The sequence below is a fragment of the Orycteropus afer genome, unplaced genomic scaffold (assembly GCF_000298275.1).
Source record: "Orycteropus afer afer isolate SDZICR_OR568_19922 unplaced genomic scaffold, OryAfe1.0 scaffold00067, whole genome shotgun sequence".
NCBI lineage: Eukaryota > Metazoa > Chordata > Mammalia > Tubulidentata > Orycteropodidae > Orycteropus > Orycteropus afer.
In genome coordinates, this window is record NW_006921654.1 from 11,472,465 (window position 1) to 11,497,384 (window position 24,920).

At 49.5% G+C, this 24,920-nt stretch overlaps 1 protein-coding gene across 1 annotated transcript in view; it reads left to right on the plus strand.

Annotated features, from left to right (window-relative positions):
* Positions 1 to 24,593, plus strand: part of ZNRF1 (zinc and ring finger 1) — a 102,864-nt gene extending 78,271 nt beyond the window's left edge. Inside the window, 4 exon segments of the mRNA XM_042780865.1 lie at positions 12,321 to 12,416; positions 21,702 to 21,807; positions 24,447 to 24,544; positions 24,547 to 24,593. Of these exon segments, the coding sequence (XP_042636799.1) occupies positions 12,321 to 12,416; positions 21,702 to 21,807; positions 24,447 to 24,544; positions 24,547 to 24,593 (347 nt within the window).
* Positions 24,594 to 24,920: the final 327 nt, after the last annotated feature.

Here is a 24,920-nt window from a genome sequence, read left to right on the forward strand (position 1 = left end):
CCTTGGCCACAGTCCTTGCTGTTGAGTTTGTAAGGAAAAGACTGGGGAATTCTGCCCACTCGTGAAAGTGCCCTCTGGTGTTGCCTAAATACTGAAAGGCCCAGTGGCAGCGTTGGAAGAGCCTAAGTGTGTAGTGTGTTGAAGATTTTAAAAAAAGCGGGAGAGCCATGTGAGAGGCAAGCATGACAGCCTACTGAGTGACTAGGCATCTCCAGGCTAGACCTATGTGCCCCATTGTCAAACTTCTTGTTGTTCCAAAAGGAAAAAAAAAAGACAAAGTCACTGCTATGGAGTCGGACCCCTCCTTGGGTTTCCGAGGCAGTATCACTACAGAAGTAGATTGCCCAGCTTTCCTTGCTAGGAGAGGCTGGTGGGTTTGAACCACCAACCTTTTGGTTAGCAGTCACATGCCTTAGGCACTATACCACTTGAAGTCCATCTCAACTCACAGCGATCCTGTATACAGCAGAGCAAAATACTGCCCAATCCGGCACTGCCACAGTCATTGCTGTGGCTGAACTCACAGGAGGAATGCTTGATATCTGTGAATTAGAAGACATTTCTGGATCCTCCCTTTGGAAACTGGGCCATCGTCTTCTTTTAACAGGTAGTCCACCCTTTAAACAGGATACTTCCAGAAGAAAGCCTAGTGTTCTTCTGGAGACTTTACATCCCCACCTTTTGAGTCTTGATTGGATGCGCTTGAACTTTTCAGGTGTGCTAGCGAGGATTGTGGGGCTGGCGCAGGACCAGGCAGTGTTTCATTCGGTTGTACATAGGGTCGCTGTGAGTTGGAGCCGACTCCACCTGACAACAACAACAGCCAGGTGACAAAGGACTATAAATGGATTTCCTGGCCAATCAACTGGGGACTTGAATCAAACTCACACTGAGGCTTTTGTCTTAATATTTGTACCCTCCAGGTTTGGGTCATCAGCCTGTGACGTCCCGTCCCCAGTCAAGCCTGTCCCAAACAGCCTTTCCAGGGCTGTCTGGAAGCAGTGGGTTAGAGGATCAAAGGGAATGGCAGTAGTTAATGAGCATAGCTCCTGTCCCTGGCAGGTGCTCGCCCCATCCTTCACTTGGCTGGAATGCTGCTGCTGAGGCTCCCCGGGCCAGGATTGCAGCCTGGACTTGCTGGGGCAGCAGGGCAGGTTTTATGTCTTCAGACACATGTTCTTGTGCACACCTGGAATTCTTCCCTTTGTTCTCAGCTGTAGATACATTCATTGAGCCTGTCCTGGTTTGTAGTAAGGAAGCAGCAACAAATCTCGTGGTATGTGATTGGGAGTCGGCCCCTGATTTTTTCCAGTATTCCTATATATAAACCAAAAAAAAAAAAAAAACTCACTGCCATCGAGTCAGTTCCAACTCATAGCGGCCCCCACTGGGTTTCCAAGGCTGTAAATCTTCACAGAAGCAGACTGTCTCATCTTTCTTCTACAGAGTGACTGGTAAGTTTGAACCACCAACCTTTTGCTTAGCATCTGAATGCCTTAACCACTATGCCACCAGATCTCCTTGTATTCATGTATATTTTTTTCATATATTTGTTGATTCAAAGGGACGTCCTTTTTCACAGTTCAGCAGCTCAGAAATAAGATGCGATGTGAATTCACATATTCATGCTCATTGGCAGCTTTTATTCTCTCTTGGAGGTTCATAATGGCGCCCCTTACATTTATGGCATCTTTCTACTACTACTACCACCAGTTGCCCTTGAGTCAGTTCCAACTCAAGCCACAAAATATGCTATGTAGGTTCCACTTATTTTTCATCTTTGCCTGAAGAATTTTTTAATTTCCTCAAGTAGGGGAGATTAATCAGCAAGCTTCATAATATAAAACTGTTTTGGATGAAACCTACTAAAATGGCCACCCCACAGTGCGTATAGCATTGCCACACACAGAGCTGTCACGTGTCCTTCCTTGGTTAGAGCTATTCTGAAGGGTAGGCAGGGCCCTACAGGGACGTTACTGAGTAGCTCAGACAAGGCCACCTGTCTAGTCAATGGGAGAACCTGTTTCTTCTGACTCTTACTCTATGTTCTTTCCTCCATACTAGTCAGTGTAGAATCCAGGAACAGTGAAAATATTCTGGGGGTGGAATATACCATACTTAGAGGATGGAGAGCACTACTGAGAGAACCTTTAAAGCAAATAGATATCTTTATAGTAGGTAAAAATTGGCAATCCAGACACTCAACAGAGGAAAATAACTAAACACATTATATTATCAGCATGAAATACAGACATGGAAAATGACAAGTATGTAGACTTTAAGAGGTAGTATGTATATTTAAAGAGCAGAATATAACTATCCAAGCAGAGAGGATTCTGGGAAGATACTTCCTTGAATGCATCATGCCCCTCTCTTTGACTCCTGATGCCAACCGTTTACCTTTTCTGAACCAAACAGGAGGCAGGCAGGCAGGGCTCAGAGGGAGTTAGGCCAAGCTCCAGAGAAAATGCTAGGAGAGAGAATTAAGGAGGATCTGGAAGACAGAATCCAGTCATAGAAGTTCTGAAGAAGTTAGAGGAAGGGTGTACCAGTAAGGCTAGAACTCGGCTGTAATGTAATAACGAACAGTCCCAAAAGATTAACTCAACACACAACAACAAGAACATTGTTGTTACGTGCCGTTGAGTCAGACCCGACTAATAGCGACCCCTCCTTGGGTTTCCGAGGCAGTATCACTACGGAAGTAGACTGCCCCATCTTCCTTCCGAGGAGTGGCTGGTAGGTTTGAACCACTAGCAGCCTTCTGGTTAGCAGTCAAATGCCTTAGGCACTACAACATAGTGTTAAGTGCGGGTCAAGATGGAGCTCTGCTTATTGTTGTTACTTAGGGACCCAAGTGGACATAGGCTTCCCTGGTCACTGCCACAGCATACGGTAATAGAGTGACTCAAGCATTGGCTATTAAAGTCAGCTTGGAAGTGGCATACAGCGGTTCTCACATTTTATTCAACAATGCAAATCACAAGGCCACCTTCAGCTTTAAAAGGGGTAGACAGGTGTAGTCCTACTGTGTAGCTGGAAGGAGGAAGATTGGGAGTTTTTGGTGAAGAGCAGTAGTGACAGCACTAGAGAAAATAAACATGTCCCTAAAGAAGAAAGAGCTCATCGTATCATGGGGTTGGACTGATGAGAAGATACACATCTAGGCATATCATGGTAAAATTTCTCAACTTTCAAGTGAAAAGTTTTTTGAACTTTTAGGCCAAAAGAAGAAATTATGTACAAAGGAAAAACTGGCATCCAGTTTCCTATTTGCAACACTAAGAAGCGAGAAGATGGTGGGATTTCATCTATCGACTACTGAGAACAAAGGAATACCATTCAAGATTCCGGTACTCAGGATATCTATTCAGCTCCCTCACTGCCCAACTTCTGGTACACTGAGGTCGTCCTGCCTCCAGGGGTTCCCACTTGCCAAGTCCTCTGCCTGGACAGTCGTTCCCCAAGCCTTTGCTCAGGTCTCTACCACCTGTCACCTCAAGAGGTGTCTTCCCTGACCGTTGTATCTAAATCAGCGCACATGCACTCATACACCCCACTCTGCTTTGCTTTCTCTTCACAACAGGTCTCACTGCTTTATACTTTTTCCAATGTTTTAATTCAGGCATTTTCAAAGATACAGAAAAGTAGAAAGAACTTTAACTTAATGCATGTTATCTTTTGTTGCCTTTTATTTTGATGCATACATCAATTATATTTCTTCTTAAATATTCTGGCATGCATATCATTAACCCTTTCATCTCTTGGGTCTATGTGCAGCTGTCAGGAGGAGACCTTATAACTGTTTGAAGCAGAAGAAACAGGTGTGTGCTGCCAATTACTGTTTTTACAGGGTATTGTGTGAGGTGGTGTATCCTGGTGCATCCTTTGAGGTCATATGTGCCCCAGTCACCTTCATGTGAGTCCACAGGACATATATGTCCCAGTGGCCAGCAGGACATACGTATCTCATCAATCCTACCAGAAATGTGTATGCATCCCACCACTCCTAACCCCAGAGTCCAGAGGGACATGTCTATCCCACCACTCCTATACTCAGAGTCCAGAGGAACACACTCAATTCAGATACACTCAGTGATTCAGCATGCATTCCATTAATGGAAAAAAAAATTTTTTTCAACAAAAATTTTTTAAATATTTTAATTTAGTCATGAAAGGGTTAACTAGAGTTCACCATTTGCTCACAGGGTTTTTTTCTGGTTGAAGTTCTCATTATATACAATGAAGTCAGAAATCTTGAGTGCTGTACTGAATGAGCTTTGACAAATGCATGCATGTGTGTAACCCATGATCTTCTCATGATCTAGAACATTCCCATCACTTTACAAAGTCAATCTTTACGCATTCCCACCTTTCCCCACCAGAAAAAGAACAGTTTTGGTTTTTTCCCCCTCTGTAAATTAGTTTGGAGCCCTGGTGGCACAGTGGTTAAAGCGCTTGACTGCTAGCTGTGAGGTTGGTGGTTTGAACCCACCACCTGCTCTGTGGGAGAAAGATGTGGCAGTATGCTTCTGTAAAGATTTACAGCCTTGGCAACCCTGTGGTTCTACTGTGTCCTGTAGGGTCGCTATGAGTCAGAATGAACAGCAGTGGGTTTGGTTTTTGGCTGGGGACATTGGTTTTGCCTGTTTTATAAGTTCAGAAAGTTAGAATCATCCAGTATGTGCTCTGTTATGTCCTTCACTCAGCATGTTTTGTTTTGTTTCACTTTTATTTGCATGTTATTTTCAGCCACTTCACTCTTAAGCTGTAAGTTTTTTCTTCAGTTTCTTCTGGGATGTCTTTTTCTTCTGTGCAACTTCCTCTTCTGGTTTAAGAGCAATTTGTTCCTTTTCAGTAAGGATCATCTCGGTATGACAGAGGGAACTCATTTATGGGTTAATCTGGCCATGAGCTCTGTAAATGTGGCAGCACACATTGGGAGCTTTATTCACCTAGATGTTCCCTCCCGATGACCAGAGAAAGCAAAGTAGAGTGGGGTGTATGAGTGCATGCGCGCTGACTTAGATACAACGGTCATTTAAACCCCTAAGTTCAGTATTGTTCTCTGCATTTTTAAGCATGTGCAGCAAAAATTCACTCTTTTTAGGCTACCAACCTGATGTTTGGCCTGGGCACACATTGGTTCTGGAAAGTGACATCCTTTAGATATTTGGTGACTTTTCAGACCTGGTTACCCTTGAAAGGCTGGGCAATTTAATGAGTGTTCTTAAAATGGACCTAAAGATTTGAACTTCTTGATCTGCATGATTTTGTTGGGTTTTCTGGACCAAGTGAGTAGCGAGTCATTTTACGAGATCCCCTCGACCCTCTCATGGGAAGAGCCACTCAGTATGTTTTAAACACTTGTCTGTGTTGTTTCATGCACTATAGTTTATTCTGTTGATGGACATTTGGCTGTTCCCAGTTTTCGGTTGTTACTAACATTGTCATGTCTATTTATAGATAAGTATTTTTATTCCTTTTGGGTAAATAAGGAGATGAGAAATTTATGCCCATCATAGTTTAGGTATATGTTTTGTTGTACAGGGAACTACCACACTTTTAAGGAGCTTTGGTCATACAGTAGTTAAGTGCTCAACTACTAACCAAAAGGTTAGTGGTTTGAACCCACCAGCTGCTCCATGGGAGAGAGATGTGGCAGCCTGCTTCCGTAAAGATTACAGTCTTAGAAAAAGCCTGTGGGCATCCCTATGAGTTCAAATTGACTCCACAACAGTGGTTTGGTTTGGGACCAGACCTTTTCCCCAGGTGGCTGTGCCATTTTATACTCCCACCAACAAAGGATGAGAGTTCCAGTTGCTCCACATCCTCACCAACATTTGATATTGTCAGTCTTTTAAATTTTATTACTTGGCATCTTGATAGATAAACTACCCAGTTAAATATATATGTTCGTGTGTGTGTATGTTTATGTAATTGATCGTATCAGCGTGATGATCTTCTGATGTCTGTTTGTGAAAAGTTTCTTGGTCTGTTCTAGACCCTAGAACAGAATGACAGAGGTTGAGTCCAAAAGAAAAGTGTTGAAAGAGGCAAAACTCATAACTCCTGGGCCTTCTCCAATCCAGAGTGTTCCCAAGGAGACATTGACCCACACCTCAGCATTAATTGTCAGTTATTTCTTTGAGACCATGTGTGCATGCATGTGTGTACATTTGTGCAAGTGTGCACATGAAGACTGTGTACCTGCAGCCTTTGTTCTTAGGGACACATCTGTCCAGTGTAGAAATGTAAAAGAAAGCCATTCTGTGTTAGCCCTGTGCTTCCAGTTGTAAGAAATCCCATTGAATAAAATCCGTACAGTCCCATTCTATTGACATCATCACCACAAGGACGTGACAAGGAAAGACCATGGCTGGCAAGCAGGAACCGAGCAGTAGGCATGGAGTCGAGGGCGGTGGCACTCTCTGAGCGCCTGGGCTGAGAGGCGCCTACATCAGCCCTTTTGCCCCCGGGACGAGATGTCCTACCTGACTGCTGAGGCTTCTTTACTCTGGCTGCTTCTTTTGATTCTTCTCCCTTTAGGTGATCCCAGAGACAGGCAGAACTGGGGCAGCTGTTAAAATAGCGCATCAGCATCGGGGAGGGAGGAGAGGATCCAGTCGGAGAGGGAAAGTGGAGCAACATGCAGTGAGCACATGGTCCTGCCCGCGAAATCAGGTCTTAAAGGAGAAGATTGCCGATTTGGAAAGTGAGAAGTATATAAGTCCCCATATCACACAGACTTTATATTGCAGGATAAGTGGTGTAGTAGATTGGGGGTGTGGGATGGATCAGACGAAGGTCTTGCCAGTGTTCTTTGTAACTTGGCCCTGTTGCCCCTAGCCTTCCTCTGTTGCTCTGTCAGTCAACAGAGAACCAGGGTGAAGTCTGAAGGGCCAGTTAAACTGACACAGGAAGATGCTTGATATACAAGGCAGGCAAGCGTTCCTGGAATTATTTCTTGGTTCACTTATGAGAGGGTTTGACTTGGTGGTGAAAGGCTTCAAGGCCCTGCACCGAGTGGCATGTGCAGACCCTTTCCTCTTGGGAGTTCTGGTCTTTTGTACAGCTCGTTGAATGGCGAAGGATTCCCCACTTAAGCCAGTTACCTGTTGAAAGACAGGAAGTAGCTGGGCTCTGGGTGATCAAACTCTAATCAGCTCTTTTGGCTGTGGATAAATTGAGCTGATCTGATGACAAGCGGAAGATGGGAAATTCTGATTCCATTAGGAGCTCCCTATTGGCTACTCTTGATTGGAGGTACAGGGATCATGTAGCAGCTTGGTGGAACCCAACCAGCATAGAACTGGGTGACTGCAGACCAAAGTCCCTAAGCTCTGCCATTCATTCCATGCCTTCCTCATTGTGAGATTGGCAGAAAGGGACCAGGAACTGAGGAAGACCTCTGTCTGCCGCAGTCTGATGGGAGGAGACAATGGCCTGTGGTGGGTTAGCATCGTACTTTGGCCAGCAAGCCTGAGCTAGCCAGTGTTTCCCTTCATTTTGTGGCAAATATTGAAGACATGATGTGTGCAGGGCACTGCCTTTTGGAAAGAAATCAGACAAGAGGAAGATGCCAGCTGAGAGCAGGTGCTGGTTGCTCTTCCAGCTTCCAGAGTGTGATGGGGAGGAGTCTGTGGTCTCAGATGCGTGTGGGGAGTGGAGTGCCTGGGATGCGGCCTGAGCTGTCTTTTGAAGGAAAACAAAGCCTCTCTCACAAACTACTGAGTGCTGTGGAAGGTTTCTTAGGAAATCTGACAGAATCACGTGGGTTGATGGTGTCGCCTATCTTTGGTTTGCATTTGTTTGCAGAGTTAATTTTCCTTTGCTTCAGACTTTTTTCCAAAATGGTATAACCGTTTGCTTGATGTTAACCTTCAGGTAGCACATAAAGATGGCCGTGCTTATCATTCCATAGGGCTCTTGGTGCTGAATCATGACTGGACGATTATGAGGAAGGGTTGGGGCGGCACAGTGGTCGATCCATCTTGATCATCAGCTGAGCTTTCAGGACAGAATGTGGGGGTGTTAGCTTTTTCCACTCACTCCTCCATATTTTTCTATTCCTCTTACCTTTTGCCCTTTATTTTCCATCTTAAAGGTAATTTTCATCTCAGTGTCTTATAACCAGTGCTTTAGGCTCAGTGCCAGATGGAGAGCAGAACTCATTCCTTCCATAGTAAGACAATTTCCAGAAAAAAAAGTTTTTGTTTGTTTTGGTTTATGGGATTATACAGGGCCTTGAATACCTCAGGAGAATTGCAGGAACAATACAGGAGATTGTTGTTGTTGTTGTTAAGTGCCGTCGAGTCGTTTCCGACTCATAGCGACCCCATGAACAGCAGAATGAAACACTGCCCGATCCCGCACCAGCCCCACAATCCCTGCTATACTCGAGCCCATCATCGCAGCCACTGTATCAATCCATCTCGTTGAAGGCCTCCCCCTCTTTCGTCGACCCTCCACCCTACCAAGCATGACATCCTTCTCCAGGGAATGGTCCCTTCTTACAACATGACCAAAATAGGTGAGACGAAGTCTGGCCATTCTCGCTTCCAAGGAGCATTCTGGCTGCACTTCCTCCAGGACAGATCTGTTAGTTCTTTTAGCAGTCCATGGTACTTTCAACATTCTTCGCCAGCACCACAACTCAAAAGCATCAACTCTTCTTCGGTCTTCCCTATTCATTGTCCAGCTCTCACATGCATACAAGGTGATTGGAAATATCATGGCTTGTGTCAGGCGCACCTTAGTCCTCAAGGAGACATCCTTGCTCCTCAGCACTTGAAACAGTTCCTTCGCAGTTGACTTTCCCAATGCTACACGTCGTCTAATGTCCTGACTGCTGCTTCCGTTGGCATCGATTGTAGAACCAAGCAATGTGAATTCCTTGACAACCTCAATCTTCTCTCCATTGATTAGAAATTATAATTTAGTAATATCTTGCGTTTGACCAGCGTGTTAATATCCTTTTGCCTGTAACTCCTCCTCCTGTACTGGTCAGCTAGTAGCATAGCACACTGGTCAAGGGTATAGACTCTGATCAGGCTTCCTGGTATGGGGTGCTAGCTCTACCTCTAGTTGACTGTGTTACCTTGAGTAAGTGACAACCTTCTAAGCCCTGATGTCCTCATCTGTCAAATAGAGTGAATACTAACATCACTCTGTATGATGGTAAATGAGGTGGGCATGGTGGTGTAGTGCCTAAGGCACTTGACTGCTAACCAGAAGGCTGGCGGTTCAAACCCACCAGCCACTTCTCGAAAGGAAGATTGGGCAATCTACTTCCGTAGTCATACTACCTCAGAAACCCAAGGAGGGGTTGCTATGAGTCAGATTGACTTGACAGCAATGAGTTTGGGTTTTTTTGGATAATGTGTCCAGAGTAAATGATAGGAAGTCTAACACCATCCTCCTTTCTAAGGAGGGTTCTGGAGACTCCTTCTTCCAAGATTTGTTCCTTCTTCTGGCAGTCCATGGTGTAGTCAGTATTCTCCAGCACCATGATTCAGATTCTCTTCAGTCTTCCTCATTCATTTTTCAGCTTTTGCATGCATATAACAATTTCTCTAAGACATCCCTTGTAGACCTTCTTGTGGGTTTAGCAAGATGGCTTACTTCCCTTCACTGGCTGTATCTTAACCCCCTGTCTGTCATGAAGGAATCACATTGAGATACAGGGCACTGAATGACGAAAACTCTTAAGAGGGATTACCTTGAATCTGTCCTAAGTTTCAGGAAAATGAAGTCATCGATGGTATTTAAGATGACTTATTAGTTATAAATCACCTTAACACTCACAGTGAATGTATCAACGCCTGGTGAGAGGACCTGGGCCAGGACACATCCGTCCTTACCTGCCCGTAGCCCTCTCTGTTCATCTGCCTGCAGATGGGTGCTCACTTCACAAATTTAAAAGTAGAAACAGACTCTAATCATTTAAAGTGCTGGTCTTTCAAATTTAAAACAACCTATGTGAATGAATCTCTGAAAATGAGATGCTTCATCTCCCAATGGCTGGTTACTCAGTAGATTGTTACTTAATGTATCAGCTTGACTTTGGGCATAGACATGAGCCAGATCCACCAATGCAGAGGAATTTAGGTCCATAAAGAGATCATCCTCATTCTCCGTGACCCACGGCCATCAAGTTGATTCTGACTCACGGCGACCCTCTAGGACAGAGTAGAACTGCCCCATAGGGTTGGCAGGGCTGTAATCTTTAAGGCACTAGACTGCCACGTCTTCCTCCTGCAGAGCAGCTTCAACCACCAACCTTTTAGTAAGAGCCAAACGCTTACCCACTGTGCTACCAGGGCTGCTTTCTGTAAAGATTATATCCTCCCTCTACCACATCATTATTCATCTGTCCACCAGGTGGGTGACACTGCCTCTTCAGATTTCTAGACTGGGGTGGAAAATAATCAGCCTAGCACATTTTGGATCCAATTCTGCCAGAAATCTGGGAGTGGGCTTCCCCATCCCACCCTCATGTTTTTTTTCAGCGTTCTGATTTTGTACTAATGGATTTGTAACCAATCAGAGATTAGAAAATACAGCTTTCTCAAAGCTTGGCTAAGTCCTTGTTCTGGTAGCATTCCCAAGACTTCTTAGCTAAAAACTAAGATTCCAAGGATGCAAGGGACTGGAGAAATGGGGATTGTGCCATAGACAAGTGTCTGCTTTGTCCAGTTAACCAGACCTGGAACATTCTATCTGGTTCTGTAGTTTAGTGTATTATCACTGAATAGAGGCGGCTTTGGAGAAGGCTTTAAACAAAGTAGGTCTCTGGAAGGTTTGTGCTTGGCTACCAACTGTGAGGTTGGCAGTTTGAATCCACCCACTGGCCTGTAGAAGAGAAACCTGGCAGTCTGCTTCCATGAGATCCCAGCCAGTGAAAACCCTGTGGAGTGCCATTCTACTCTGACACGCCTGGTATCACCATGAGTTGGCATCTACTTGTTGGCAATGGGCTTGGTGGAGCAGAGTGTTCGTGCCCTCTCCAGGAGTGGGGGCCTGACGGCTTCCTGTCTCTCAGCACCACCCAGCTGTCATAGTCCTTGTTTTCCCTACAGAAATAGCAAGGCAGCGTGTGAAGGACACTAGGAGGATGTGAACATCTCCTTGGTCCTGGAACAGTGGCCAGTCAGTGCAGGCCCTTGGTCTCTTCTGTGTTTCATAATAACCAGTATCAGATAACACTGTGTCTGGAAAATTTTCTCTAAAAAATAATGGAAGAGTCCAATCTTTGCAACCACATTCCAGTGTGCTGAATTTGACCTAGGAAGTCAGACTGGGTAGGTAGGAATCGGTCACAAAAGAGAGAAGCAGTAATATGTAAAATTTGATGCGGACAAATGATAACTTTGCCATGGCATTGGATCTCTTAGGGAGAAGAATTTAGATGGAATAGGACAGATCCGTTTGAAAATAATTTCAGTGAAAGTAAGTTGGAAAAAAAGTGGAAATGATACATCAGTGGTGTATCAAAAACTGATGAAGAGATTAGGTTTGCTTAATGGAGTTCAGTTCAGAAGATTCTCAACAGAATTTCACCTGGATGGATACAATCCTGATGGAACTCTGAAAGTCCCGACTTCCTTGGGAATTAAAGGGCAAGATTGCAAAGCCCAGTATCCCCCTGGCATCATGAAGCAGCCATGACTCCTTTTGTGGCATTTGGCCATGCACATGTGCATTTGGGAGCCCTGTGGGCCCTGAAGACCACGCTCTGCTCACACACTTCTACAGTGCAGCTGCCTTGGCCATGGGAAGGCTTTACTTCTTTGGTAGTTGATAGGGTACTCTGGGTAAAGGGGTACCTGGTTATTGGGGTGCAGAGGTAGAGCTGGGCGAAGAGCAGAAGTACCACTGACTCCCAAGAGGAGTCCTCACCACATGGTTTGAGGGCTGTGAGGTAGAGGGATGGTTAATACTGTCAATCTCTGTTAATACAGAGGCTGATTGTTCAGGTGACTTGATTTCATGCTTCCTTGTTCCCATTGGCTATTGGACCCCCCTGGAAAAGGCTCTAAGAGAAAGTGAAACTTCAATAGGGTGTTAGTGACGTCTGTGCAACTTTCGTGATGGCTGTATGACAGAACAGAACACAAGTGAAAACATGGGAGCTGGAGACTAATGAAATAGCAAAATTTTGCTGTTCTCCTTAACGAAGGAGAAATAAGTTCTGTTGAGCTTTTAATTCTCCACGTCATCTCTGGTCCCGCGTGACAGTAGTCATTGGAGGGGTCCCCAGTTACTGTGCTTGTACTTGGTTTGGAGAAAACATGCCATCCTGTTTTCCTGTCTTTCAGGTTTCAAGTGCCCCATTTGCTCTAAGTCCGTGGCTTCTGATGAGATGGAAATGCACTTTATAATGTGTCTGAGCAAACCACGCCTCTCCTACAATGGTAAGGGCTCTGTCGACTCACTTGCCACCTTGAGTGCCAACCGGCTGTTGGGGGGGTGGCAGATGGTACTGTGGGGGCCTTTATGAGGGTCTCCCCAGCCTCATGTGGCTTTGTGCAGCATTTCTACCCGCCTTCTGGCAGGAATGCCTCAATGGTGATTAAGGATTCAGACTGTTCCAGGCAGACTTGTGGATGGAGAGGAAGAGTAGTGGGACAGGGGAGGGAGAAGCACAGGGTCAAGTTCGAGCCACAACTTCTCTCATGTTGCTCAGTTAATCCTTCTGCTCTTTCTTCTACTCCTCAGTTCCTGGGCCCTCTGGTTGGGAGAGGGCCATTCCTTCACCTGTTCCCACCTGACTGTGTTTGACAGCTGGACTCACTCCAAGAGTTAGTTTGAGCAGCAGAGGGGCCCCAGAGGCAGCACCCTGGCCTCGGGGAAGGGCCATCTGTCTGTTGGTGGTGTGTACAGAGTACTGGGAAGCCTGATTGTTCTGTTGGTCACTCTGCAGCTCTTGGAACACCTGACTAAGCTCTGTAAGCGTTCAGGACAGTACTTGGGCACCCTTTAGCAATTAAAAATGCTGGCATGCTCCCTAGTTGGTCCATCCCAGCCATGCTGCTTCCTGTCTGGGAGGCTGTCAAAGAGCTGAGCAGTGAATAATCGGGGAGGATCATGGAGCCATAGGATTCCGTGAATCCCAAGTCACCCTAGTACGGCACCTCTGTGCACAAAATGAGTGTAACTATCCGCTGGGTCTGATGTGGGTAAGGGTTTGGAGGTAAACCAATCTAAGTTCCAATACTGTGTCTACCACTTACTGGCTGTATAATCTTGGACAAGTCACTTACTGTGGCAGAGCCTCAGTTTTCTGTCCATAAAATGGGGATCTCAATAGCCATTTTGTGACTGTTCTGACAGCAGTGTCAGAAGTGATGAGATAGTACACATAAAACACTCCATAGCCTGGTACATGGAAATCACAGCCACGTGAATGATGCAAGGCCTTCCGTAGATTTCTCTCATCATTTGTGGGCCGACTTCTACTGTGGTGCTGCTCACCCTGTGTTGCTGGTGACTCTCTGGTTTTCCATTCTGTTATGTATGGAGTCTGGTCTTCAAATCATGTTTGTCAGAAAGCATGTCTTCTAAGAACAGACATTGAGTTGGAGCGGGGTGCTCTCCAGCTCTGGCATGGGGCCCACCTTCTAGGACTAAAGTCATAGCCGTGGTCAGGAAGAGTCCTGAGATTTCTTAAGAGCCTCGGGACCATGCTCACGGGGAGCCTGGATAGTTGAGCCCTACCCTGACTGTGGAAGTTCTGGGGTAGACCCTCCTCGTAGGCCCCGCTTTGGGCTCCTGCCCTGTTAGTTAGCATATTAGACCCAGAGATGCTCTTTTCCCCACAGCCCAGCCTAGGGAGGGCCTGTGGTGCTAAGGGAGAGTTTATCACCTTCCCAGTTGCTCCTGGGAAATGAGGGGGAGGAACCTGATCTGCTTGGTTCTCCTGAAAGCATCTGCTTTTCTCTCGTCTTGCATTTACTTGCTTTGCTGAAAGGTTCTGGGTCAGGAGGCCATGTGACCCACCTGTCCTAGCTGCCGGGAGCCTGTGGCCCAGTGTCTACCCCCAGTAGATCTTTCTCTTTTATTTTGTATCTGGTGTCACGGAAGCATCTTCTTTTATCCAGGGGACGAAGGCTGCCCTCTGGGGACTGGCTGTGGCCACGTCTCTGACTCTTGTCACATGTGCCCGGGGCTTCCATGTAGACTTGTCTGTGTGCATCTGTTGGGGGTCCTCAAGCTCGGCTTTGTTCCTGTTCCTGTCTCTGCTTGGGACCATGGGGGGAGCAGAGCCCTCTGCTGGGCCTCACAGCCCTCCCCAGCCACCACCTCACAGACTGGATTCACTTATCTGTCCACATGTGTGGAGACCTCATGAAGACCTCTTTTTGTCCTGTGAGTTGTGAGGAGAGTTCTCTGTGGACACTGTCTTTGCTGTAGTGAGAACACAAAGAAGCCTCAGAGTGGCCTCGGCCGGAGAGAGCTTGGCTGTTAGAGTCGTCTGGAGGACTCTGGGAGAGCGGCTGTGGAGGCAGAGCCCTCTTGAGGCCCCTGAGTGAGGGGCCACCCAGCAAGCCCCTCTGGGGAACAGGGAAGACGGTCTGCTCGTGGTGTCTCCAAGCATCTCTGTGTCTTCTTCTGAATTGGCTCTTGAGCACCTGGTCTTACCAGATCGTGTCCTCTCCACCAGCACCACAGGGGAGGGTCCTTCTTTCCCTTAGAAGACCAGGCTTGGCGGCTCAGTCTGAGCATAGATTATCCACAGAAACTATGGGTGGCGTCCCTCAGAGGGAAAGTGGTTGGCTGGCCTAGCCCGAGGCCCAAGCAGAAGTTGTACTGGCCCTATTTTTCCTTCCTCCTTTGATTGAGAGGCCACCTCCTCAAGGCGTGTGTGTATCACAAGGGACTGAAAACTAGAGACTTTATTTGTTTGATTTGATTGTGATTTGGGTGGAAGTTTACAGAGCAAATTGCTTTTCCATTCAATAATTAGTACACATTTTGTTTTGTGACGTTCACTGCAATCCCCACAATAGAACATCACTCTTCCAACTTCCTCCCTGTGTTTACCATTTCCCTTCAGCTTTTCTTACCCCTTCCTGCCTTCTGAACCTTACCCTGGGCACACGGTGCCTTTGGATTGGGTATGGTTGATTGATCTGAGGAATGCGCACCACCCTGGTATTATTGTTCATCTTAGAGGCCTGTCTCGGAAGGTGGGGCAATCTACTTCCGTAGTGATACCGCCTCGGAAACCCAAGGTGGGGTTGGTGGGCTTGCTGTGAGTCAGGTTTGACTCGACAGCAGTGAGTTTGGTTTGGTTAGGCCTGTCTGTATTTGGCTAAAAGTTGAGCTGGAGGAGATGAGTTCAGTTTCTGGCCTGAAAGGTAGCTGAGGGCCATGTCTAGGGTGTTCTACCAGTATCCATCAGACTAGTAAGCCTGGTCTTTTTATTATTTTGAGTTTTGTGCCACATCCCCCCCCTCCACACACACACACACTCTGAGACCTTCTATTGCAGTCCCATCCAGAGCAGTTGGCAGTGGTAGCTGGGTACCATCTAGTTCTTCTGGTCTCACAGTCACAGAGGCTGGGGTTCATGTGGTCCATTAGTCCTTTGGACTAATTATTGGAAACTAGAGGCTTTAAAAGGAGCTCTGGTAGCACTATGCCTAAGGCATTTGACTGCTAACCAGAAGGTTGGCGGTTCAAACCCACCAGCCACCCCATGGAAGGAGGCGGGCAATCTATTTCTAGAAAGATTTATTGCCTTGGAAATCCAATGAGGGTCACTATGGGTTGGAATTGACTCAATGGCAGTTGGTTTAGAGACTTTAAACTCAAGAGTTTAAGCTGATCTTAAGCTGATCTCTTATCACCAGGGACAACATTGCATCCCCTGTATTATCAGTGACATTTATCTTAAAATGAAGAAGGTGCCTCCGAAACAATGGTCTGACGAAACAATGGTCTGACCCAATGGTCTGACCGTCTGTGGTTCCTGTTAAAGCAAAAGTGAACTTCATGGTGTTGTCAGCTGCTCATAGTCAGTCATTTGTCTTTCCTGAAGACACCCAAGCCTTCCAGATATGAGGAGAACATTTGGCCATCTGGGATTCAAAAGCTCGGGGTACAAGTCTCCAGGAGACACCTCCACATCAAGGACCTATTCTTTTTCCCGCTTCGATTCAGACCGTCCTTTTCCGGAAGCAGCAGAGACCAGGGCTTTGCCACCAGCCTCCTCTCTGGGTCTCTTAGCCTTGGCATGAAGCCAGGAGGGTCAGGAGATGGGGGTGCTTATTTTGGTCTGTCAGTGCCATGTTTTACCCGTGAGTGCCCATCGTCCCAGCCTTCCCTGCTCTACTCCACCTTTTCTATTAGGAAGAAGAATTATGAAGAGACTTAAGGAATCTGCGAGGGAAGAGCTCTTGGAATCTTTCTAGAAAGGGGACAAGATGAGGCTTTCTCAATGGGGAGAGAGAGGGAAAAGTGCTTTCTCCTTGTAAAGATCTGCTCGCCCTCCTGGCCACTCCCTTGGAGATTTCCCACCTACACACGTTCTCACACACACACACCGTGCACACAGGCACACACTCCCATACACACGCCTGCTGTAATTTCTGGCACTGATTGGGGAAATATTTAGAAAATGTACAGTGGTTATGTAAGATGAAGTTTAGTTAACCACCAAAGGAAAAAGTGGAAACCTCCTAAATGAGGCAGATAGAAAGTAGTATTTTTCTTATTATGAGGATTGGCCTGAGCAGTGGGTTGGAAGGCCTCCAATAGTCCCCTGCCAGACTTTAAAAAAAAAAAAAAAAACAACTTAGAAAAGGCAAGACTAGTTTAACTGGTTCACCCAGTGCCCAGGAGGAATTTACAGACTTAATACTTGGTGCTCCCAGTGCTGCTCCCAGGTCGAACGTCTGGCCATCAAGGCTTGTGACAACGCTGAACATACAGGAGGGCCAGGGTAGGGGGGTGGACCCCAAAACACTAACTGTGGTGTCCCTTGTCCCGGAGTACTCTTCCCTGGGCAGCTCTGGACCAGGACTCCTGGCAGATGTGTAAGGAAAGGGGACCCAGTGACGTGGGTGGGTGTCATCACCTGGAGCAGCCTTTTGCTTTCTCTCGTCCCCACCTCCGTTCACAGTTCCGAAGCTTTGGGAACATGCCTTCCAGGAGCACTCCCACCGCTCCCACTGTGACTCTCTCAGTGGTCTGCCAGGAGAACAGATCTCAAGATGCAGGCTCTGAGAGATGGTGTGGGGTGCGCATACAGCACCAGCCGGGGTCTCGGGCCCTGGGAGAGGGTGGCAGTGGTGGCAGTTGCTTTGTCAGCAGTAGAAGGAGGGCCGCTTCAGAAGACAGTCTCTCCTGTCACCAGCTCTGTTTCTTACTCCTCTTGCCAAGGGTCACTGCTCCCGACTTCTGGGGTTCTTGAGCTGTTGTCACACAGCTTTCTTTAAAGGGGGGGCCGGACTCCTGAGAAAGCAGCGCGCCTCCTGCCTGTGGTTTATCCCTACCCGAGCCAGCAGACACATGGGAACAGGTGCTTCTTCAACCTGTTGCGTCTTCTGCTCTCAGAGACCCTGTGGTTGGCTGGCAGCACTTTCGTTCATGCCTGGGGAGGTGGTCGTGGGCTGGGGAGTTTGCTGGCCCTGCGTGGGGCACCAGGAGCTATTGTGAGTACCCCAGCAGCACTGGAATCGGGCAGCTGCAGAGGTGTCCCCAGGCTCCTTCAGGGAGGAAGGAGGGAGAGAGGAGGCGGGCTCACCCAGACTGACCGAGGCTGGGTGAATAAGGAGTGGGAGGGAGGAAGCCTGCCAGGCCAAGGCAAAGGGGAAGCTAGAAAGGGCGGGCTAGAGGAGGGGACTGGCTGGGGTGGCTGGGGGCCCTCCAGGACTGTCTGGCCCACCCTCTGGGCGCTGTCACTGCGGCCCACCTCGCCTGATGATGAATTGAGTTGCGTCTCACAGCCCTGGGTTGTTGGTAGGCATGCTGTTGCTGACCAGGAAGCTCTTCCTGTCAGCCAGGCCCAGCAGTGACGACACTGCCCCTTCCTGTCCTCCGGGAGACCAGGCAGGTCATGTGGTTCTGCACCAGCTAAAGAGGCTGCAAGCCCAGGAGCCCATGCCCAGGCAGGAAGTGAAGCTGGGGGTGGAGCCTGGCTCCCTGCCGTCATCTGCCAGGGGTTCTCCCTCTGGCTCCCACGTTCCCTCCCACTGGGCTTGAACTGCCACCAGGCACAGGGGACCTGTATAATGCACACTCCACCCTGCTGCTGACTCAGACCTCACTCTTCAGCCTTCCCTCCAGCCTTGGGAATAAGGTTGTGGCTGTGGTGCCACCCCCTCCAGGTGGCCAGCCACTCTTGGGACCTAGGGAGTGTTTTGCTAGAGCTATTCACAGAGCACATTAAGTCGCAGTGTGGCAGGCCAACAAGGACAGCTCCCTAAAATCTGGTTTGTTCCCTCTAAGCACCCAGATCCCTCCACCGCTACCTCCCCCCATTCACGTGTCCACACAGGGATTCGAAGCTGCTGCCTGTGAGCTGGGCGGTGTTTTGCAGCCCAAGGGAAGAGACCGGTGTTGCCTGGTCTCATAAGTGAGAGGAGGCAGGGCGGCTGAGCAGAAGGGATTGGGCTTGGAGTTAGATGTGGATTCAGATCCTAACTTGGTCATCCACTAGCTACATGGGCTCATCCAAGCCACCAGCTTCTTTGAGCAACATCTGGAGGGTGAGGACATTGGGTTACATCTGTGAAGTTCCTGACATACAAACCAAAAACCAAACCCACTGCCATCAGATTGATGGCATGGAGCAGCTGGTGGCTTCAAACTGTCTCTCTTTTAGCTTGTAGTTGTTGATGTACCCACTGTGCCACCAGAGCATATAGTTGGGTCCACATGAGAACTTGTCTTTTTCTTCCATCTTCTTTAGTCTGACAGACAGCTCCTGTCAGGAGGGCTGCCCCCCACACCTCCAGGAGGGAGCAGAGGTAGTTTATCACCTCCCACCCCCAGTTCCATCAGTCTTCACACGTCCCATTTTGGTGCCAGGGACCTGGGCCTGCCCTTCTGATTTGGTCCCCAGGTCTGATTGCAGGAACAGGCATTTGGTACTCTGAGCCAGGCCAGATGCACTTCCAGACTCTCCCTTGGGCAGTGCTATTGGTTTGCTTTGGACACTGGTATCAAGAAGCCTGGGGGGCGAGGCAGTAAGGAAAAGGTAGAATTCAGAGAAGCAGAAAGCTTGGCTTGTCTCTGTCTCATCAGCCAGCACTCATTGGTTGAGCCACTTCTCCAGGGGCCTGGGACACTAGGGAGGTGACCTTCTGTGGGCTTGAGTCCTTGGCTTTGTGCCGTGAGGTCTGCGCCTTGACCTCCCCCTCTCAGCAGGCAGCAGGCAGCAGGCTTCCATCCCATGACCACGGACGTCATGTGGGAGCCAGTCGATAGCCACACTTCAGTCTTGGGGAGTTCCACTCCCCTACTAGGACTCCAGGGACATTTGGGGGCTGCTGAGTCCGAGAGCCCTAGGGATTGGAACAGGAAGTTTTAGTCACCCACTGAGACTTCTTGCTGACCTTGCGCTGTGGGAAGACGGCTCCCTCTGGGCACTGCACTAGGTGTGGCCCTGTTGGCTTTCCCCGGCTGTCAGACTCCCAGTGCCTGGCTCCTTCCCGTGCCTAGGAGTCTCCGGGCAGCCTTTTTAGCCAGTGGCCTCAATTCTAGTGAAATGTGCTGGTTGTCAACCTGGTGAGGTTCTACAGTGCTCAAACCAGGCTAGCTGGTAGGCCATCTCCTTCCAGGTGGTCCTGTAGGTTAGCCAGAGAAAATGACCACAGGTTTGTCCTGGTGGCCAGGAAGCTAAGAGTGACTTCACTCACGACTGTGTGCAGGGAATTAAGTATTGTGTCTGATCGGCTTTGTGTGTCTTCTTCGGGTCTCCTGGTGGGGTGTTTGGAGTCAGGATAGCCTTCCAGGCCCTGAAGAATCCTCATCTTAGGTCATCTTGACACGGCACTCAGGTGTCTCCCTTTCCAGCATAATAATCAAAGGCTACTGAGAAGCAGCAATGGAGAGAAGCTCCAAGAGGGGGGTCCCAGACTCAGCACTACGATTCGCGAACCTCTGACTTGAGGCAGGAAGTTTAACCTCTCTGGGTTTCAGTCTCCTCATTTACAAAATGGGATAACACCATCTGCCCTGCTGGGCTTATAAGATGGTGAGACTTAGATGAAAACCCACACACACACACACACACACACAAGATCCCCAAGATCCCACTAGGCATCACTGGCAATGCTCAGAATTAAAGTGTTCAGTGGTAGGGAACTGATCTTGCTACAAGCTCACCTTCCCATCCACAACCTCGCTCTCTCAGTATTCCTCCCTTGGTTGTGAGAACTTCTAGGTTATCTTCTGCTCACTTTGCATTCAGCTGGCCTTCAGATACTGAAGTCACCGTGGCTTTGGTTTTCTGTTTTCTTTGGATTTCAGGATAAATTTCTCTCCAGTCTTTAATCCCTCCACTAGATCTGCCGCCCATGTCTCTGTTCTGGACCCCAGATGTGGACTCAGCAGACTCCTGGAGGTCTCCATTACCGTGTCCCAGTGGAGACTCCTGGTTGACAGTTCCCACCCAGGTCTGAATCGGTAGTGTCCATCCCATGCCCATCCTCGTCCTGCAGGTCTCCCTCACTTAGTGCAGAGAGCGGCATCTGCCCCAACTGGCCCCATCACCCCCCCACCATTCCTCCTCTTCTCTCCCGCACTGCTGCCTTGGCTTCCCGAGAGGGCTCTCTGTCTCTGGTCTCCACAAGTCTGTTCCCCAGATGCTGCCAGAGAATGTGCCCCTCAGTTAACCAGAAAAGCCCAGACACCACCCCTCCCATGGCCCCAAGTGTTTCTTTGCAGCTACCATCATGAACTTCCTGCAGTTCTCAGATGCCAGGATTGTTGTTATGATGATGCCAGTATACCACTTTCTTACCTAGAACATCCTCCCCTCCACCATGTCCGTCAGACTCACCTCGGGGTTACCTTCTCCCAGAAACCTCCGCGAACAACCCCAGCGTGGGTTAGGTGTATCCCTCATACTTGGACCTGCCTTCATCATAAAGCTTTCTAGAAATGACTATATTTCAGTTTAGTAGGTTCCACCTTCCCTGCTGGACTATGAGCCTCTTGAATCCTGAGGATGCGGCTCATTTGCCAGGAATTGCCCGTGCACAGAATGTCATAGAAATTTGACAGAGACTGGTGGCTTGACGATGGTGGGCAGCTGTGGTCTGCTTGGGACTTTCATTCACGACTTTGCTGACGGCCACGCCACGTGGTACTCTGCTTCCGTTCTGCTGTGCCTCCTTCCATTCGCACCGTTACTGTATTTTTCCGAACCAGAAATGCACGCATCTGGCATACGTGTGTGTGAGGGGAACAGCGTATGTCGGGAACAATGACAGCACACATAAGGATGCCGCCTGCCTCCCGCTGGCCCTCCTCCACACCAGGCCCTCTCCAAGCCTTTTTTGTCCTCCATCGCCTGCTGTATCCCTTCTTGTCTTTATAGTGAGGGCCTTAAGGACAGGGCTCATCTTGGGCTCCATTGTCCCTCCCAGAGCCCCCTAGAGGCCCCAGCTGGTTCCTGGGTCTGTGACTGCTGTGTGTCACCTATCTGCTGGTGACTAACCCTCTCACACTCTCCTCTCCCCCTGCAGATGACGTGCTGACTAAAGACGCTGGTGAGTGCGTGATCTGCCTGGAGGAGCTGCTGCAGGGGGACACGATAGCCAGGTTGCCCTGCCTGTGCATTTATCACAAAAGGTACATCCGGGTGCACCCAGCCTCCCATAGGCCCCTTCCCCAGGAGGCCTCTAGCCAAGCTCCCTCTGTGGGTGTGGGACGACCTCTTCTTCCACTGTGGGCTCTGGGGACAGATGGGTGCGCAGTGTGCTGACAAAGGGGTCCAAGCACCCCAAGTGCAGCCAGGGCTCAGGTGCCAGGGGTCTGGCTCTGGCTGGTGGCAGCTGCTGGGGAGAGCAGTGAAGCCCACCTGGGAGATTGAGGGTCTGTCTGGCTCCCTGAGCCTTTTCTTCCTCTGGGGCCCCGCCCTACTCCATGGGGTGAGAGCCTTAATCAGTGTGAAGGAGGCACTTGGTGGGGATGGCCTGCGTGTGCCCGTGAGGGCCTCGGCTCCCAGGGGACAAGAGCCGGGAGTCGCTACATCACCGTATCCCAGGCCGCTATCTTTAGCAGGGCCCAGGCTTGGCCTTGTGCTCCCTCCTGGGCTCCATCCTGGTTTCCAACTGGAAAGAAGACACCTCTCCCCAGTGGGGGATGCACTGTGCTGCCTTTGGCTGCCACCTGCTCTCTGGCTCCTTGAGCCCGGAGCTTGCTCGTGACACATGGGCCTTTCCAAAGCCATGGCTCGCAGGGTGGCGGGGTGACCAGCCAGCCAGCACACAGACAAGGCTGGTGCAGTGGAGGCTAGGCTCGTCCTGGGAACGGAATCTTAGACTAGGCCCCAGCACAGTGTTCTAGTGCCCCAGGGAGGCAGGAACCAAAGAAAATCTTGGGCCCTGTGGGGAATTATGCAAATAATCTGTCTGGTGCCTGCCTTTGAAAATACCCAGATGTTGATTTCCAAATCAGAAAGCTGTCTTGGGGCAATCTCTGTTCCCGCCTCCATTCTGATTTAGCTTTTCTGTAAACACTAGAGACCGGGGCTTCCTGTCAGCCTCCTCCTGGGCTCACTCTTAGCATAGCCAGGAAAGTCAGGCCTTGCACCCCCACCTCCTTGGGGAAGGGTAGAGGCCAGCTGCCCACCACTGCAGCAGAGCCAGGTAGAGCTTGGGGGGGAGGGTGTCTTTTCAGAGGGAGCCTTGGGGATAATCCTTTAACTTGGGAGAGGGCTCACTCAGGAAGGACCCTGCAGTCATGGCCATCCGCCATCTTTGCTCCCACCTCCCTACCCTTCAAACCTGAGAGTCAGCTGCCCAGCCGCCCTGTGCCGCCAGCCTGCTCACCCCGCCCCTCTCAGCTCTTACCCTCCTCTGGACTTAACACACTAAGGCCTCAGTCCTGCTCAAGGCCGTGGTCCTGCTCTTCCTGCAGAGCCCAGGCTCATCCCAGTCCAGTACCCTGAGCTGTTGTTTCTAGCCTGGCCAAGATCGGGCCTGATCTTCCCTCTTTCGGCTCAAAAGTGGGTGTCTGAAGACTACAGCTTCCCCCCCAGGCCTTTCCAGGAAAGATTTATGGACATCCCCCCAATCAGGAATCCAACCCCTTGAAAGTGCCCCGGTGGAGCAGTCTGGGCAGCAGGTAATGGCATCTCCCTTGCTGCCCTCTCCACTCAGTTGCATAGATTCGTGGTTTGAAGTGAACAGATCTTGTCCAGAACACCCCGCGGACTGACCCTGCCGGCGTGCTCGCTGACTCCTCTCAAAGGTGAGCCCATCAGGAGGTGGCCTGTGCCTGGGTTCGGGTCAAGTCATCCAAGGTGTCTGTAGCAGGGGCTGGGAAAGAGAGGGAGGTGTGCTCGAGAGTTCGAGTCAGGTGGAGAACATGCCAGTGTATTCCAGAAGAAAGTGCACGGTTGTCCCGCGTGTGCAGGGGCCGGAGAGCAGCACTCACTCGGGCATGGACCGGGAGTGCCCACTCAGCCCTGTCCTCACTGCCTGACTCAGGGCCACGACCTCACCTCTTGGCGTCTCCCTTTCTTCTTTGGTGACCAGGAGCTAATCACACTTCTGTCCCCATGTGGACATGGCCCTCATTAATGAGAAGTCTAGGGGACAGGGTTCCGTCTACTGCAGAGTGCTTGTTGGCAGTGATGTTGCTATGCACACCACGGGACAGGCCCCAATTCCTCCAGCCCCCGCAGTGCACACGCTCCTGTATACCCCTGCTGGTCTGACCTCCTAGTCCCTCCCAGGGCACCTTGCTTTCATGATGGCCATCCTCTCTTGCCCCCATCCTCCTGTCCCTTCAGAGTTCTGGGCCGCCATCTCCTTTTTTTTTTTTTTTTTTCTGGCAAACACAAAACCCTCAGAAAAGCCAAAACCCCACCTTTACCTCACCTCACACCCAAAGGCTTGGAGGCTTCTTTTCTCCCCACCCTATGCCCCATTTTTTTTATTCCTCACTAGGTTTATTTTATTTATTCCAAGTAAACTTCCCAAACAGCTCATGATGTCAGAGAAATCAGGGACATTTGCTTTTTTTACCATCACCTCAAACACTGATGACATGGGGAGAAGAAACAGCAAGGGTGAGAGAGGCGCGGCGGGAGTGGTGCCGGCGCTGGAGCGCGAGTCCCAATGCCCGGCAAGATGTGGCTTCAGGGGCCCTCCCCGACCGGAACCAGCGACGCCCCGCCCCGCCCGGCCTGCACCCCAGCAGGATGGCACGCTTCCGGCCCTCTGGCCAGACGGAGCACGACTTATTTATTACGATCCACACAGGGACAGACAGGCCCTGTTCCCGAGAGAAGGCTCGCCGGACACTGGAGCAGAGCTGAGCGTGGGACACCAGTGGGGGACAGGGCACCCCTCCTGCACTGACTTCAGGAACGGCGCTCCCTTCCTCCCCGAGGACACCCCATTGGATGAGAGCGAGTTTGAGAGAAGGCATCAACCCTACCCTTCCCCTCACCCCTCATCCCAGGAGGGAAAGGGCATTTTCTTTTTCACCTTTGAAAGGCGTTGTGGGTCTGTCTTTAAAGTGTTTACAAAAAAAAAAAAAAAAATTATAAAAAAAAGAGTCTAGTGTCGACTGGTGTTTTTCCTCGTGATGTTTACAGATTGCTGTCTGCTGCCCACCTATAACCCACTCAGTGACAGAAGCGGACCTGGCTCAGGTCTCGCCGCCCACATGCTGATGATGTTCCGGGGGAGCGTGTGTGACACACGGTCTCTCCCCCCCCTTGCCCCCGGGTC